This window comes from Fopius arisanus, unplaced genomic scaffold (genome assembly GCF_000806365.1).
Source record: "Fopius arisanus strain USDA-PBARC FA_bdor unplaced genomic scaffold, ASM80636v1 scaffold00034, whole genome shotgun sequence".
Lineage (NCBI taxonomy): Eukaryota > Metazoa > Arthropoda > Insecta > Hymenoptera > Braconidae > Fopius > Fopius arisanus.
The window spans coordinates 391829-404546 of NW_011887773.1; the positions used below are offsets into that span (position 1 = coordinate 391829).

Here is a 12718-nt window from a genome sequence, read left to right on the forward strand (position 1 = left end):
CCTCCTCCCCCTCGTTAATTGACAGCTTATCGCAACTTCGAATTTTTCACTATGTAATTCGGAGACATTACCACATGTCAATTATGAGGTAAAGAAATTATGATTGAAAAAATTTTAAGAAGAAATCAAAAATTTTTCACAGAAGAAAATGTTGTGTATTAGCCCCATGGGCTGCGCACGGAATATTCTACGTTCAGCATACTGCCCCTCCGCCCTTCGACCCCTTGATGGCTGAAGTGACAGCTGATCGTCACCTCAATTTTCCTATATCTCATTCGAAGACATCTGCCGATGGTTACGTAAGGAAATTATAACAAGAAAAATCGTGACAATATTCAATAATTTCTCGGACAACGAGCTTGTGAAATAGAAGTAGAGCCACGCGGGGAGGAACGGCGCCTGGTGAAATTATTCTTTTGGGGAGGGACTTAAATTTCATAGAAAATTTTAGAAAAGAGAGCGAGAAGTCACCCGTTCACCGATTCATTTACCCCTGTATACTTAGCCGAAAGGACGCAATGATTAGAGAAACCATCTTATGTATTCGATTGTACATCCCTAGTACATGATTGTACTACATTTTTTTTGGTTGTACATTCATTTATTAATTATAAATAATTATTTCGTTTTTACCATGATGCTGGCTGGAATAAAATGAAAAATTTCTCAATGGCTCAAATAAATAGGCAATTCGATAGGAAATTGTTTGTACATCCTGAATTACATATTTTCTTCGTTTGTACATTTCTGATCAATTGATTAAACAACAAATTAATAATTCTCATTCGCCCTCCACCCGACGCAACACTGCTATGGTTACTGCGTTTTTTGCGCTTATATATTATACATACTAAAAAACATAATATTGAACAACAAGAAACCTGGCTAATCATCAATTGACTCAATTAAACATGTTTCAAATATGATAATAAATCTCATCATATTGAGGACATTGGAAATTTGGACGGAGGTTTTTCACAGTTTAAAGGAAGTTATGATGAGGAATAGTGAATAACATTGTATAATTTTCAATTCAATTTTATTTATAACATTGCAATGTTACTGACTATTGACTATTATGACCTCATTATTTCCAATGTCCTCAATGTGAAGATATTTATTATCATGTTTGAAACATAATTAATTGAAATAATTGATGGTTTATCAGATGTCTTGGTGTTCAATTCTATGTTTGTTATTGCGGTAGAAAATAACAAAATTGAGTATATATATAACAACAGGAACTATCCTGTGGGGTGGTGGGCGAATGAGGATTATTAATTTGTGATTTAAACAATTAACAAGGAATGTTAATGAAACAAAGAAAATATGTAATCCATGATGTACAAATAATTTTCGACCGAATTGACTATTTATTTAACCCATTGAACAATTTTTCATTTTATTCCGGCCAGCATCATGGCAAAAATGGAATAATTATTTACAATTAATGAGTGAATGTACAAACAAAAAAAATCTAGTACAATCATATACTAACGATGTACAATGGAATACATAAGCGAGTTTTCTTAATTATTGTACCCTTTCTGCTAAGTACACGGAGGTGATTCAGTTGAGAGCGGGAGAAGTTTGTGTTACCGGCGGACCGGAAATCGATCTTATCGACAGAAGATCTAAGGGAGAATTACGACTCTTCATTAAGGACATTTGATTTCGCGTATTATGATTGAGTAATAGTTGATAATCAATCAAAATGGCAGGCGAAGAAATCAAGTTAAATAAAAAGGGAAAAACCATCCCCAGAATTCGAACATAAGAAAACCGAAAAAAACAAAAATAAACTTCCGAACGTTGAATGAGCATTCGTCCTCCATATCAATAATATATCTTAAAATTATTAAAAATATATGAAAAAAAACATTCGGTTATTTCTGTCAAAAATATTTGAAATAAATGAGGACATTTTTCCTATTATAATGAATAAATCTAAACCTATGGAAGGAATAAGAAACAAAGTTTCATTCTTAAACACCATAAAAAAAAATAACCACACTTTACTCTATTTGCTCAGGTGGAAGATCATCTAGTCTCTCCACAAGCTTCAGCTTCATTTTGTTCTTTTCCTCACGCTCTTTACGTCCTCCACTTCGATCTAGTGCTCCAGACAACCATGTGCTAATCGTCGATTGGATAGACTTCTCCTCAACAGTGCCTTGAAATTTTCGGATAATAGCAGCTTTCAAAATTTCGCACGTCTTGGTGGCTTTAAAGCTACGGTTAGCTTCGCCATGGATTTCTCTTCCAGACCTAGAATACTCCAAAGCCACTGCTTTCCCTATCGTGCTTTCCATGAGTTTTACAACACAATTCTTTCATAAAGCAATGTTGTAAATGATATTGGAGTGTAGCATCAGCTGTAAAAAAAAGATTGAAGTCATCAATTTCAGGATTATTGTGGTAAAATGAAAATTACTTACCAATGCATTTTGCGTTTCCTAATTTTTTAATGTTTTCTCCATTGCCAGAAAATCTTCAAGTGATTGAACCGGCAATTTAGCACTGAATTTTGTTGTTACTTGATCGTTAATAGCATTGGGTATTTTGGGAATATTAGTCTGTAGTATGGTAATTTTTGCCTCTTCCATCTTGTGAGAAATGTCATGCAGTATACTGGTCTTAGCCGTGATAATTTCATCACTTATTATCTTTTGCATATCTTGAAGAAGTCGACCTGGAAATTAATATGTTCATTGTGAACTTTCCGCATATATTTTAAAAATTTTACTCATTATAGGATTCGCTTCCATCGTTGTCCACTTCTTTTAAAGCTCTCATATTGGCGGCCACAGCTGAGGTTTGCCTCACAGGGTGTGAATTCTCCTTCAGTTTTTCTGCGAATTCATGAAATGGAAATGTAGTATACTAATGAATTATGCTGAAAATGCGCGAATGATGAACAATAATAAAAAAAAAATTAACACACGTTCCCTTACTAGCGTTTTCTTTGTCATCAGTGTTATATCTCGTCAAGGTCTTGGGTGTCTCTGCTTCCGGCGAAGAAATCTTTCTGGGTGGGGGGCTTCCTGAATCATCAGTGCTTGAGAACTCGATTATTGCAGATACTTTCTTGTGTTTTTTTGAATTTTTATTCTTGAAAGGCCCAGAATGTTCAACGTCACTGTCACTGGTACTGTCATCGATCTGAGATTTTCCAGATGGTTTATCTAAATTTTTAATCGTGTCTCAACCTGATGTATATCTGAATGCATTCAGTGATAGAACGCGTTGTGGTTCACATTGCTCATGAGATGTTAATTTGCGGCGATTCCTCATTTCTGTGTCTGTCGACTCAACATTCTGGGTCCTTAGTGACTTGTTCAAGCGTCGTTTAGCTTGCTGTAAATAAACTATGAACGTAGAAAATATTCGACTAGAAGTTTGACAGATATAATTTCATATTCTCTACTTGACAATCTCAGTTTGAAACAAAATCTCATAGCATTAGAGCTGACAATAAAAATCCCTTCAAAACTTTTGAAACCTCAATTTCTGAAAAATACAGCCTAAATCATCTATACATATTAAAAACGTTCTTGGTTTGATCCATATTCTCCAATAATATGCCAGCACTTAGTTATTTCTGGGAAAGAACTCAGGAGCTTATTCTCAGAACTGAACAAATTGTTTTTAGGGAAGAACTTTTAACGTTGCCTAAAAATTGAGATGAAATGGTCGCACACTTCTCTATTTACAAGCGATGCCTAGTAAATCCGCTGGATATTCTTTCCAATTGTCCTTTGGTTCTACCAAGTACTTTAAGAATTTTTCTCTTTTACTGAAACAATTGTTGAGAAAATATCTAACTATGTAACAATTATCATACGACTTTTTGATCCACGGTCTTGCTGCAATATCCACCACTGCTTTCTCGTCACTATCAAATTCATGCAAAAACCGCACAATGTCATATTTCAGCTCGGGATTGTCGTGAAACTCCTAAAAATGTACGTCAAAATTTGGAATCTCATAATTAACTACGGTGAGCAGAAAATAAATTATTAATTTTTCTTATCTGGGTGCGTTTCACGCCATCAGCCATCATGCAGATTTTTAGGTTATTTTTGAAACTAGTTGTACTATGCCGCTGAAATTCAATAAATGTCAATGATGTTTTTTTTCAAAATTGATTAAAAATCGCAAGTTTAAGTCAAACTTAAATTAAAGCTCATCAATAAAAATATACACAGAGAGTGGGGGCGTCACACCAAGCGAGAATGTGCCGGTTTTACATATCCACGTGCACACTTGTCGCACTGAACTTGCTCACTCGGTCGTTGAGATGCGTGACGATGTCAATTAACCGTTTTAAATATCGAATAGTATCCTTGAAATTACGTTTTTTATTTATTTGTTTTGGTATAGTTTATAATCTACACTGACATCATTATTCACAAAAACTATTGAGACGCGGTATCTTCAGGTCCAGAATGCGGCCATCTTAGTAAAAATAGCCAAAGGGACGTTGCAACAGGTAACAACGTGGCGGCGCACGAAACTAATTTCAGTCTGACATGATTGTTGTCGTAAATTATTATTTTTCAATTAAATTAAGAAACACTGGTTTATACTTCAATGGATGCACATTCACTGATGGGATAGGGAGATCGCGAATTGTTTGCCATGAATATGCAATAACACACACTTGGATTGAATGTTTTTTAGAGGAATTAATTGTTCTCCGTCTGAAAACTTCCACAAGTCCCACATCATAGGAGGAAGTTGGACTGGTAAAAACCTCGACTTGAATACTGTCAATACAGCCAAGTACAAATAATGATGAGATATCTGGAGCACTGTTGTGGTCTGAAATAAGTGAGAGAATTTTTTTTATCACCGCGATTTTACCGCCTTTTAAAGCAATTGTATTGTTGGGATGCTTTTCTGTCAATGTACTATTATTAAATACTATTTTGGTCACTTCGCTGTATTGTTTTCCATCCACTTCGAATATCTTTGCTCCTTCTTTCATTTCGTAAGCTGACACTGTATATTTCCGTTCGATTCGCAGATAATCTGTTGACTCACGTTCTGACAATCGGTTGATGATCTGAATTAGGGGTTTGTGGCGAGACTTAACTAGTTCCTTAAATTGACCAATGTAGTTTTCCCCCCCAAAAGGCTGATATTTCACTCAGAGGTAAATTATAGGTCCTTCCGTCGTCAGGTACATGGATTAAGTTATGGAGACTTAGTACCTGAGAATCAGAGCCATATAATATTCTCAGTTGGTAGAAGAAAGTCCTTAACAAATATTCAGCATAGTCGATGTTAGTCTGGCTGAGATATCGACCGATGAGAATACGACATACCACAAAAAGCAGTAAGTAATGCTGATAGTGATCTTTGGGGAGGATATCGTGAAAAATTAAAGGTCCACCATTGTGCAAGAGAAATCTATACTGCGTTGCTTTCCAACTAGAATAGAACCTGAAGTCAAACTTTTTTCTTTGAAATTCCGCAGGAATATCAGCTGCAATCGCGTCTAGGGAACGTTTCAGTACTCTCTTAAGTTTTACCGTAATTCTTCCACAATTTTTAAGGGACAGCCACTTCACCAAGAGCCAGTTCTGGACTCCACTATACCACAGGTGCATAACGTCTAAAACAACGCATCTCACTTGATCAAACTGTGGGAGTCGATCAAATAGTGATCGCTGTTCTGGATGATGATGCAAAGATTGACGGCGAAGGTTGACTGATTCTCCCGTTCGTTTTGGAGCATCCATTTCTGGATAGACTCGTTTTGAACCTTTTTTTGACGTTTTAATGGATATACCCTTCGTCTCACATCTTTCACATGCATAGAAAGTTCCTGAAGATGTGATGCACTTAATGAAAGCACCTGAAGGGGAATCGGCTATAACACCTAAAAATTTGAAGGTATAGTGCCTTCCATATAAATTAACGCCTTGCTCTGTCAAAGTAGAAATTTCAGTAATAAAATCGTGCATGTAAACATCAGCTGATAGGGGCTTGGCATCACCACAGTAGATTGCCACAACAAATGGCTTGGTGACGTAATTTTGATGATGAATTTTAACGGCAATCGACCACACTGTTTTGGCGGAATTTTTGTACATCTGCATCCCATCGATGTGAACAAAAACTGCAATTTCATCTTCTATGTAAACATGCGGCAAGATTGCTTTCTCCTGGCCATTTTTTATGCCTAACCAGAGATATTCTCCTTCAAGATATTGTTGCTCATCTTCAGACAACAATGCACTTGTCATTGACATAATTTTCCTACTATGGGTAGTACCAATAAGAGTCTGAGCTGATTTAGGTAGATCCTGATGGTATTCTCTTAATATCACCAATAATTCTGAGACATCACATAACCTTAAATTATTAAGATTGTGTAGAACCCATTGTTTAAATATTTACGCATTGAAAGATTCTTTCTTGAATGAAAATGTCAATATCCAGCTTCTTTCAACATCCTTCTCCGAGGAGGCTTTTCTGACATTCATGGATGCAATCATGCTCAAAAGAAATGCAGGAGCAAAACCTGCAGGCTCTGTGGGAGCGTCAATAATAAAAGGTTATGTAATTGGATAACCTGTGAGTCATGTTTGTCGTGTTACCATAAGAAATGTGTTGAAGTTCAAGATCGTAAAACTCCGAAAGTTTGGTTCTGTTCTGCCTGCCTCAAACGAGGTAGCAGAATGAAGTGATTATTATATATACTCCATTGATTTAGCACCTTGAAAAAATAAGTCGAAGTCGCGATTGGATTTGTACATTCCTTCAACACAAAATCCTTTCTAAAATAAAGCATTGAAATATTATTTAATTAAGTATAAATCAACAGTGTTCTTAATGTAAACGGAAAAAAATATACAGTTGAATCAAGTCTATTTTAACCGTATTTTAAGTATAAAATATTTTTGTCGCTCAGTCCGTGGAGCAACGCTTCACGACCGCTACGCGGTCGTAAAACCCTGCCTACGCACTGAATAACAAAGAATATTGTTCGAAACACGGTCGTGAGAACTTTTCGACCTCATATGATTACAAAACTCGCTTTTGGCTCGTTCTGTAACCTCATATTCGGCAGAAAAGTGCGTATGGCTTTTGCCATACGTGTATGGCTTTTGCCATACGTGTATGGCTTTTGCCATACGTGTATGGCTTTTGCCATACGTGTATGGCAAGAAAGGGCTTAAACATATGGTAAACGTTACCTTGGGCGTATGGCAATTGCCATATACCGTGTCTCCAGACATTACCAAAAAATAAAGGAGGATCCTCAGAAGTGTGCCAGTAATTCTAACACAGAATGTAGTTATGATAATTCAGAATATGTTGATCGGGATAGTGTAAAACTGTAAAAATTTAGAGGTTAACTCAGTGCTAAATCAAGATGTTCACTTAAATTCTAACGATACTGAAATACTCCCGGAATAAGTGGTGGACCCTTGTGATCTCCGACCCACCGATTTACAGGAAGAACAGCCTGAAAACAATTCTGGAGATGTGCATGCTATGATGGCGAAGACGAATTCTTCAGTAGACTAGAGAGAAGAAATTAGTTTATGCACTCTATGAAATTTGGATAATTTGACACTTATTATGGTGTCTAACTTGCTGGTATCACTGCGAAGAGTAGGTCACAGTGAATTACCGAAAACAGCTTAAAGTCTCATTGGCATAAAGCACAATAGACCTCTGATTGCCATGACGAGTGCTTTTGCAATAGGAGGCGAGTACCTCCAAGGAGAATATTCATGGTTGGGTATTAGGACAGGGTTGATGAAGGTTATTCAACCGGATATATATACTGAAAACACTATTTCAGTTTTTGCACACATAGATGGTATGCAAGTTTATAAGAATCCCACGAAGATCGTATGGCCAATATGTTGGGAATAATTGCTGATTCGCCAGCACGGGCATTCATCAAATTGATTAAACCACCTGGTGCATTTTAGCATGTGAGCGATGCGAGACACCAGGCCAAAGCATAAAGACAAGGAAGGGAACGAAACGGATTTACCCAGATATAATTGCCACCAAACCTACAAGAGAAAACATTCATCGATCAAACTCTACCGTCACATCATCAAGGTTTTTCACCGATTATCAAAATTGCACAATTTGATCCTGTGAACTGTATGATTTTAGATGTTATGGATTTGTGCTACTTAGGCACACAAAAATGGTTGCTGAATAATTGGTTGTCCCCAAAAAATTATGTAAAAATCACAAAGAGCAATTGAGAATGCGTTTAAATGCTTTGTCTCCTTATATTCCTCAAGATTTACAAAGAAAGTTAATTGGAAAGCGACGCATTAAGATTTATTCTGCATTACGCTGGCCCTCTGATTTTTCAAAACATTCTACCGCAAGATCATTATAATCATTATGTCCTGTTAGTTGTTGCGTGTTGCATTTTAACTGATGCCGAGTTAATTAAAAAATTGAAAGAGTATGTCGGGTACTTGTTACGACAATTAGGTTATATGTTGCCTGAATTGTACGGACCAGGTGCTCAGGTGTTAAGCCTGCACAATTTACTTCATGTTGATGGTGACGTTTAAAACGTTGAGTTACCTTTGACAGAAATTTCTGCCTTCTGGGGTGAAAACAACATTGGAACATTTAGAAAACTCATTAAATCGTAGCATAAACCTCTGACTCAAATTATTAACCGAGTTTCGGTACGTGAGTTAGCTGAGTATTTACAAATTGAACGTACACATTTTATTTCAGATTGTGTATTGGATGACAGAGCTTAAATTATTGAATATAAGGATAATAATTATCAACGTTTGAGCCAAATAAAAATTAAAGATTCAACTTTGATGCCAATTTCACCTGACAATGTTGTTATGCTGAAAAATGGTGAAATTGTGCGTATAAATCACACTGTCTCCGATTTCTCCCATACTACTTGTCTCAAAAGTAAAAATATTTTTGTAATTGGACAGAGAGAAACATCGCGTTTTGATTTATTCCCGAATTCAATCTCGGCCATTAACATTGGTATTATTGGTATCAGCGATTCGGCAAAGAAATATGAAATCATATCAGTGTTAGAAAGTAAATATAAATGTGTACTGTTAAATGTTAATGAACAAAAAATAGTAATTTTACTATTGCACGGCCCTTAAAGTTATGTAATAATTGACATTATAGAAATATCTGTTCATAGAAAGAATATTTTAATTCATTTTTTAATTCAGTGTTATTCATTTTCCTATTCAATTTTCATACTCTTTCATGATGTGATTTTCATAACTATAGTCGTATGTTTTCCCAGAGTTACACGGCACTATTTCCGGAATACTCTGCCAGCGGCGCTTACACGCAGTCAGTAAATGCTGGAAAAACGTTGAGCGTCATCCGAAGAACCAGTAAAATTTATCGAATTTGTGGTTTCTTACAGTATATGTGCGTGTTTTTCCGATTGTTTTGGCTTAAGTGGGTTCGTATAAATTCAAAAAAATTCATCATATGCTATTGTAATTTTCGAGGAGGTGAATAAAACAGGTGAAAATTTGATGGATATTGTTCCAATGTCCTAGGTGACTGAAGGAGTCAATGGTGAATTTGTTTGCAAATATTTACCTAACGATTCCTTCGACAGAACAGATTTTTTTTGACAAATAAGACACCAGCCCGCCTAAACTGGCTTGGGTACCCTGTGCAATTGCTCTCCACTGCAGGTAAGAGCGAGAAAATTTATAAAGAAAGAAATTCCATTTCAACGCTGACTTTGTGTTAATTTTTAAGAGTCTTTGGAGAACGCAAAGAGACGATTGAAAATGGCAAAGGTCAAAGTAGACGTTGACACCACAGATGCTAAAGACACTGCTCAAAATAATAAGAAAACGTCGAAAAAAACAGATTTTCCAGCCAATCGGCAACTGAAGCAGATTGCGTCAATGCGAAAATTCGCTGCGGTCTAAATCTCTGCTTCGCATGAAATCAGCGACCGTGAATATAACAGTTCTGAGAGTTCCAAATCGCAGAAAAAAACAGGTATTTGATGCCAATTTTAATCTTAATTTGATTTATTGTAATTTTTTCCTGGACTGATTTTGTAATCGACTGAAAATTGCAGTTAGGTTATTCGTAAAAGTTGATCCAATTGCTGTGATTAGTTCCAGCATTTATAACCGATAGTGGATCTAAATTTTCGTGATTCGATATGGTGATATATTCTATATCATCTCATATAGAATAAATATTGCTTTTTTGGACTCCTCAAAGCTTGGCCTAAAAACATCCTTCCACTTTTCCAGAAGGGAACGGACATACGACATTTTGTAGATTTGTTTGTGTCTCCCAAAAACGATTATAACAAATATCCTCGATCCAAAAACAAATTTCGTTCTGATCAACATTTCAAAAATGTTTCTTGAAATTAATGCCAAAGAATAAGAATCATTGTATGTACAATTCTCCAACGAAAAATGAAAACATCTTGGCTTCTTTATGGAAAAATTGTAAAATTAATTAAATTTTTTTTTAAGTCGGTCGTGTCAGTGTTTGATGAAATCTTCTTTTGGTTTTTCTTTTATTAATGAAAACGTTTACAATTTATGATAGAGCACTTAATAAAAAAAAAATTATAAGATCTTTTTACAGGTCACGTTGATCATTTACTCGAAGAAAGAACAAATAATGCATCACAGTTGGAACATTTGAGAAATCCAATTGTCCAGAAACACTCGTCGATGTCTGTCATTCGGGATAAGCGTTCTCGTGGTACACATTAATACAAATATAATATTAATCTCAAAATTTCAGTGAAAACTGATTTTTGTGATGGGTTGTTGACTCATAAGAGTTTTTTGTTTTTCTGCAGCAAATACGTGAAATCATTCACTCAGAAGTGGAGAGCGCTAAATTGAGTATACTTCATGATCTAGCGGCAATAGTTGGTCAGATGCAGAATACAGTTCTTCAAACTAACATTCTTACTGCTCCACGTGGATCGCCTAATGAGTTGATCAAAAAATTGAATACGAAATTTGCTATCCAACCTCTCAATGATTTCTTGGCTTTGGAAAAAAAACTTGAAGATGAAAGCCAAACAGATGCCCTGGTTAGTCTGAAGACTCGTTTTCTTCTCAATTGAACAAACTATTTTTAGTTGCCTATTTTCAGTGTTCTTTGTATCAGCTGCTTTTGTCCGGATTCAATAAACCTTCAAATTGTGCGAAAACATTGATGGGCCATACTCTATTAAAAGAGTTATCACTGCAATACTCTAGTTCAGGTAGAGATATAAATGGCAAGGACAACTTGACGTGGAAAGAAACAAAAACTAGCCAAATGATGAAACAAGCCATAATCACTCAATTTAATGATCAAACGGAAGAGGATATTCAGAAGCTGAAAACTACCTGGCTGTCAGGTGCAGGAGACAGAGCCGGTGGTCGTCGTGAACGAGATGAAAAACGAAAAGATCGAAACGGAAATGAAAACTAAAGATAAATACCTGTTCATCGCTCCTTGTGTTACCTATTCCACATGTTTATTATTTTATAAGGTGAACTATCGAGATAAAGACTGTTTAAGGCTACTAACATTTAATAGTTTTTTGGGATGAAAAGTTTGATTAAAGTTGTATAGAAAAGATATCAGAATTATCAATATTCTTAAAGAATATACTAGAACAAAAACACATCTATGCTATATTTTTCCGAATGTATGTCTAAAAAAACAGTTGAACCATTTATAATAACTAAAAGAAACGTTCTATCATGAAAAAGCGTTTTTTATACCAGAATGGCATTACAGCGGTATTGATTGCCACAAAATCTTTGAAAAATTATCTTTAGCATGGTAGTATTTGGTAATTGACTCACTAGAATTTGCTACTAATAGGAACATATTCTTTGAACGTTAAACCCAGGACAGAATAGTACAACGGTCAATATTAGAATTTACAATACCAACATTGAACCAATTGTAGACCAATACCATTGTTGGTCCATTGTTGTTTGCCACTTACGGGCCAGTGTTATCATCCAGATATTGGGCCAATAACAAACCAATTGATTGGTCTATAATTGGCCAATATTGGTACTTGGCACACCAGTCTTGGTTCCATTGTGGGCCAAGACTGCAACCTTTATTGGGCCGACATAATCTCAATGCTTGGTCTATTATCGATTCCCATTATTGGGCCGACGGTATCATCTAAAAGTCGGACCGATGATCGACCATGTTATTTTATTTGTTTTATTTTAAATGAATACTGCGCCCCACCGCACTCCATTTGAGGACATACTCGTCGGATTTCGGATGTCATATTCAGGGACTGATTTTGGACATAGCCGTGGATGGAGCCTCAATTCAGTCGTCATGGACACGGATGTGATGCAGTTGGCAAGATACGTTGCTCATTGGAGTTCAGCAAGACAATTGATAATCACGTGTAACAGCAGAGTTATTAATTCTGTTAAGGAACGTTCAATGTAAAAAAATGATTTTGTTTAGTTTTGATAGCGCTGAGAATTTATTCTCTTTCATTCTCTATAAGAAAACCCAATTTAAAGCATTTTAAAGCGCGAGCGTATTCGTTCCGAGTTAATTGCACCTGTAGCGCATACCTGAGTGATTTTGATTGGTGAATAATTATGTCTTTACTACCAATCAGAGTTGCTCATTCCGTTCTACACTTGTTGCGTGTGTTCACATATTTCACCAAAATCACTTTCCGGTTGGTGGGCACTGAGAG

The 12718-nt window shown here is 35.9% G+C and overlaps 2 protein-coding genes across 3 annotated transcripts in view; both read left to right on the forward strand.

Moving 5' to 3' along the window:
• Positions 1-12718, forward strand: part of dve (SATB1_N and homeodomain domain-containing protein dve) — a 343172-nt gene that overhangs the window by 299630 nt on the left and 30824 nt on the right. The gene's annotated exons all lie outside the window — the stretch shown is intronic.
• Positions 9294-11547, forward strand: LOC105265992 (uncharacterized). Of its 2 annotated transcripts, XR_892115.1 has the most exons (6): positions 9294-9451; positions 9552-9692; positions 9760-10008; positions 10618-10737; positions 10838-11077; positions 11140-11547. XR_892115.1 is itself a non-coding variant. In XM_011303854.1 (2 exons), exons 1-2 carry the CDS (start codon positions 10919-10921, stop codon positions 11461-11463), a joined length of 483 nt encoding a protein of 160 aa, XP_011302156.1. In that variant the 5' UTR covers positions 10808-10918; the 3' UTR covers positions 11464-11547. The 2 variants fall into 2 exon arrangements, 1 of the variants encoding a protein (XP_011302156.1); XM_011303854.1 differs by lacking the exons at positions 9294-9451; positions 9552-9692; positions 9760-10008; positions 10618-10737 and having other exon boundaries at positions 10808-11077.

Excerpts from the sequence above, each read along its gene's own strand:
- LOC105265992 (XM_011303854.1), top strand. The coding sequence starts at position 10,919 with ATGCAGAATACAGTTCTTCAAACTAACATTCTTACTGCTCCACGTGGA. Across the intron at positions 11,078-11,139 it reads AAAGCCAAACAGATGCCCTG|TGTTCTTTGTATCAGCTGCT; the intron begins GTTAGTCTGAAG and ends GCCTATTTTCAG.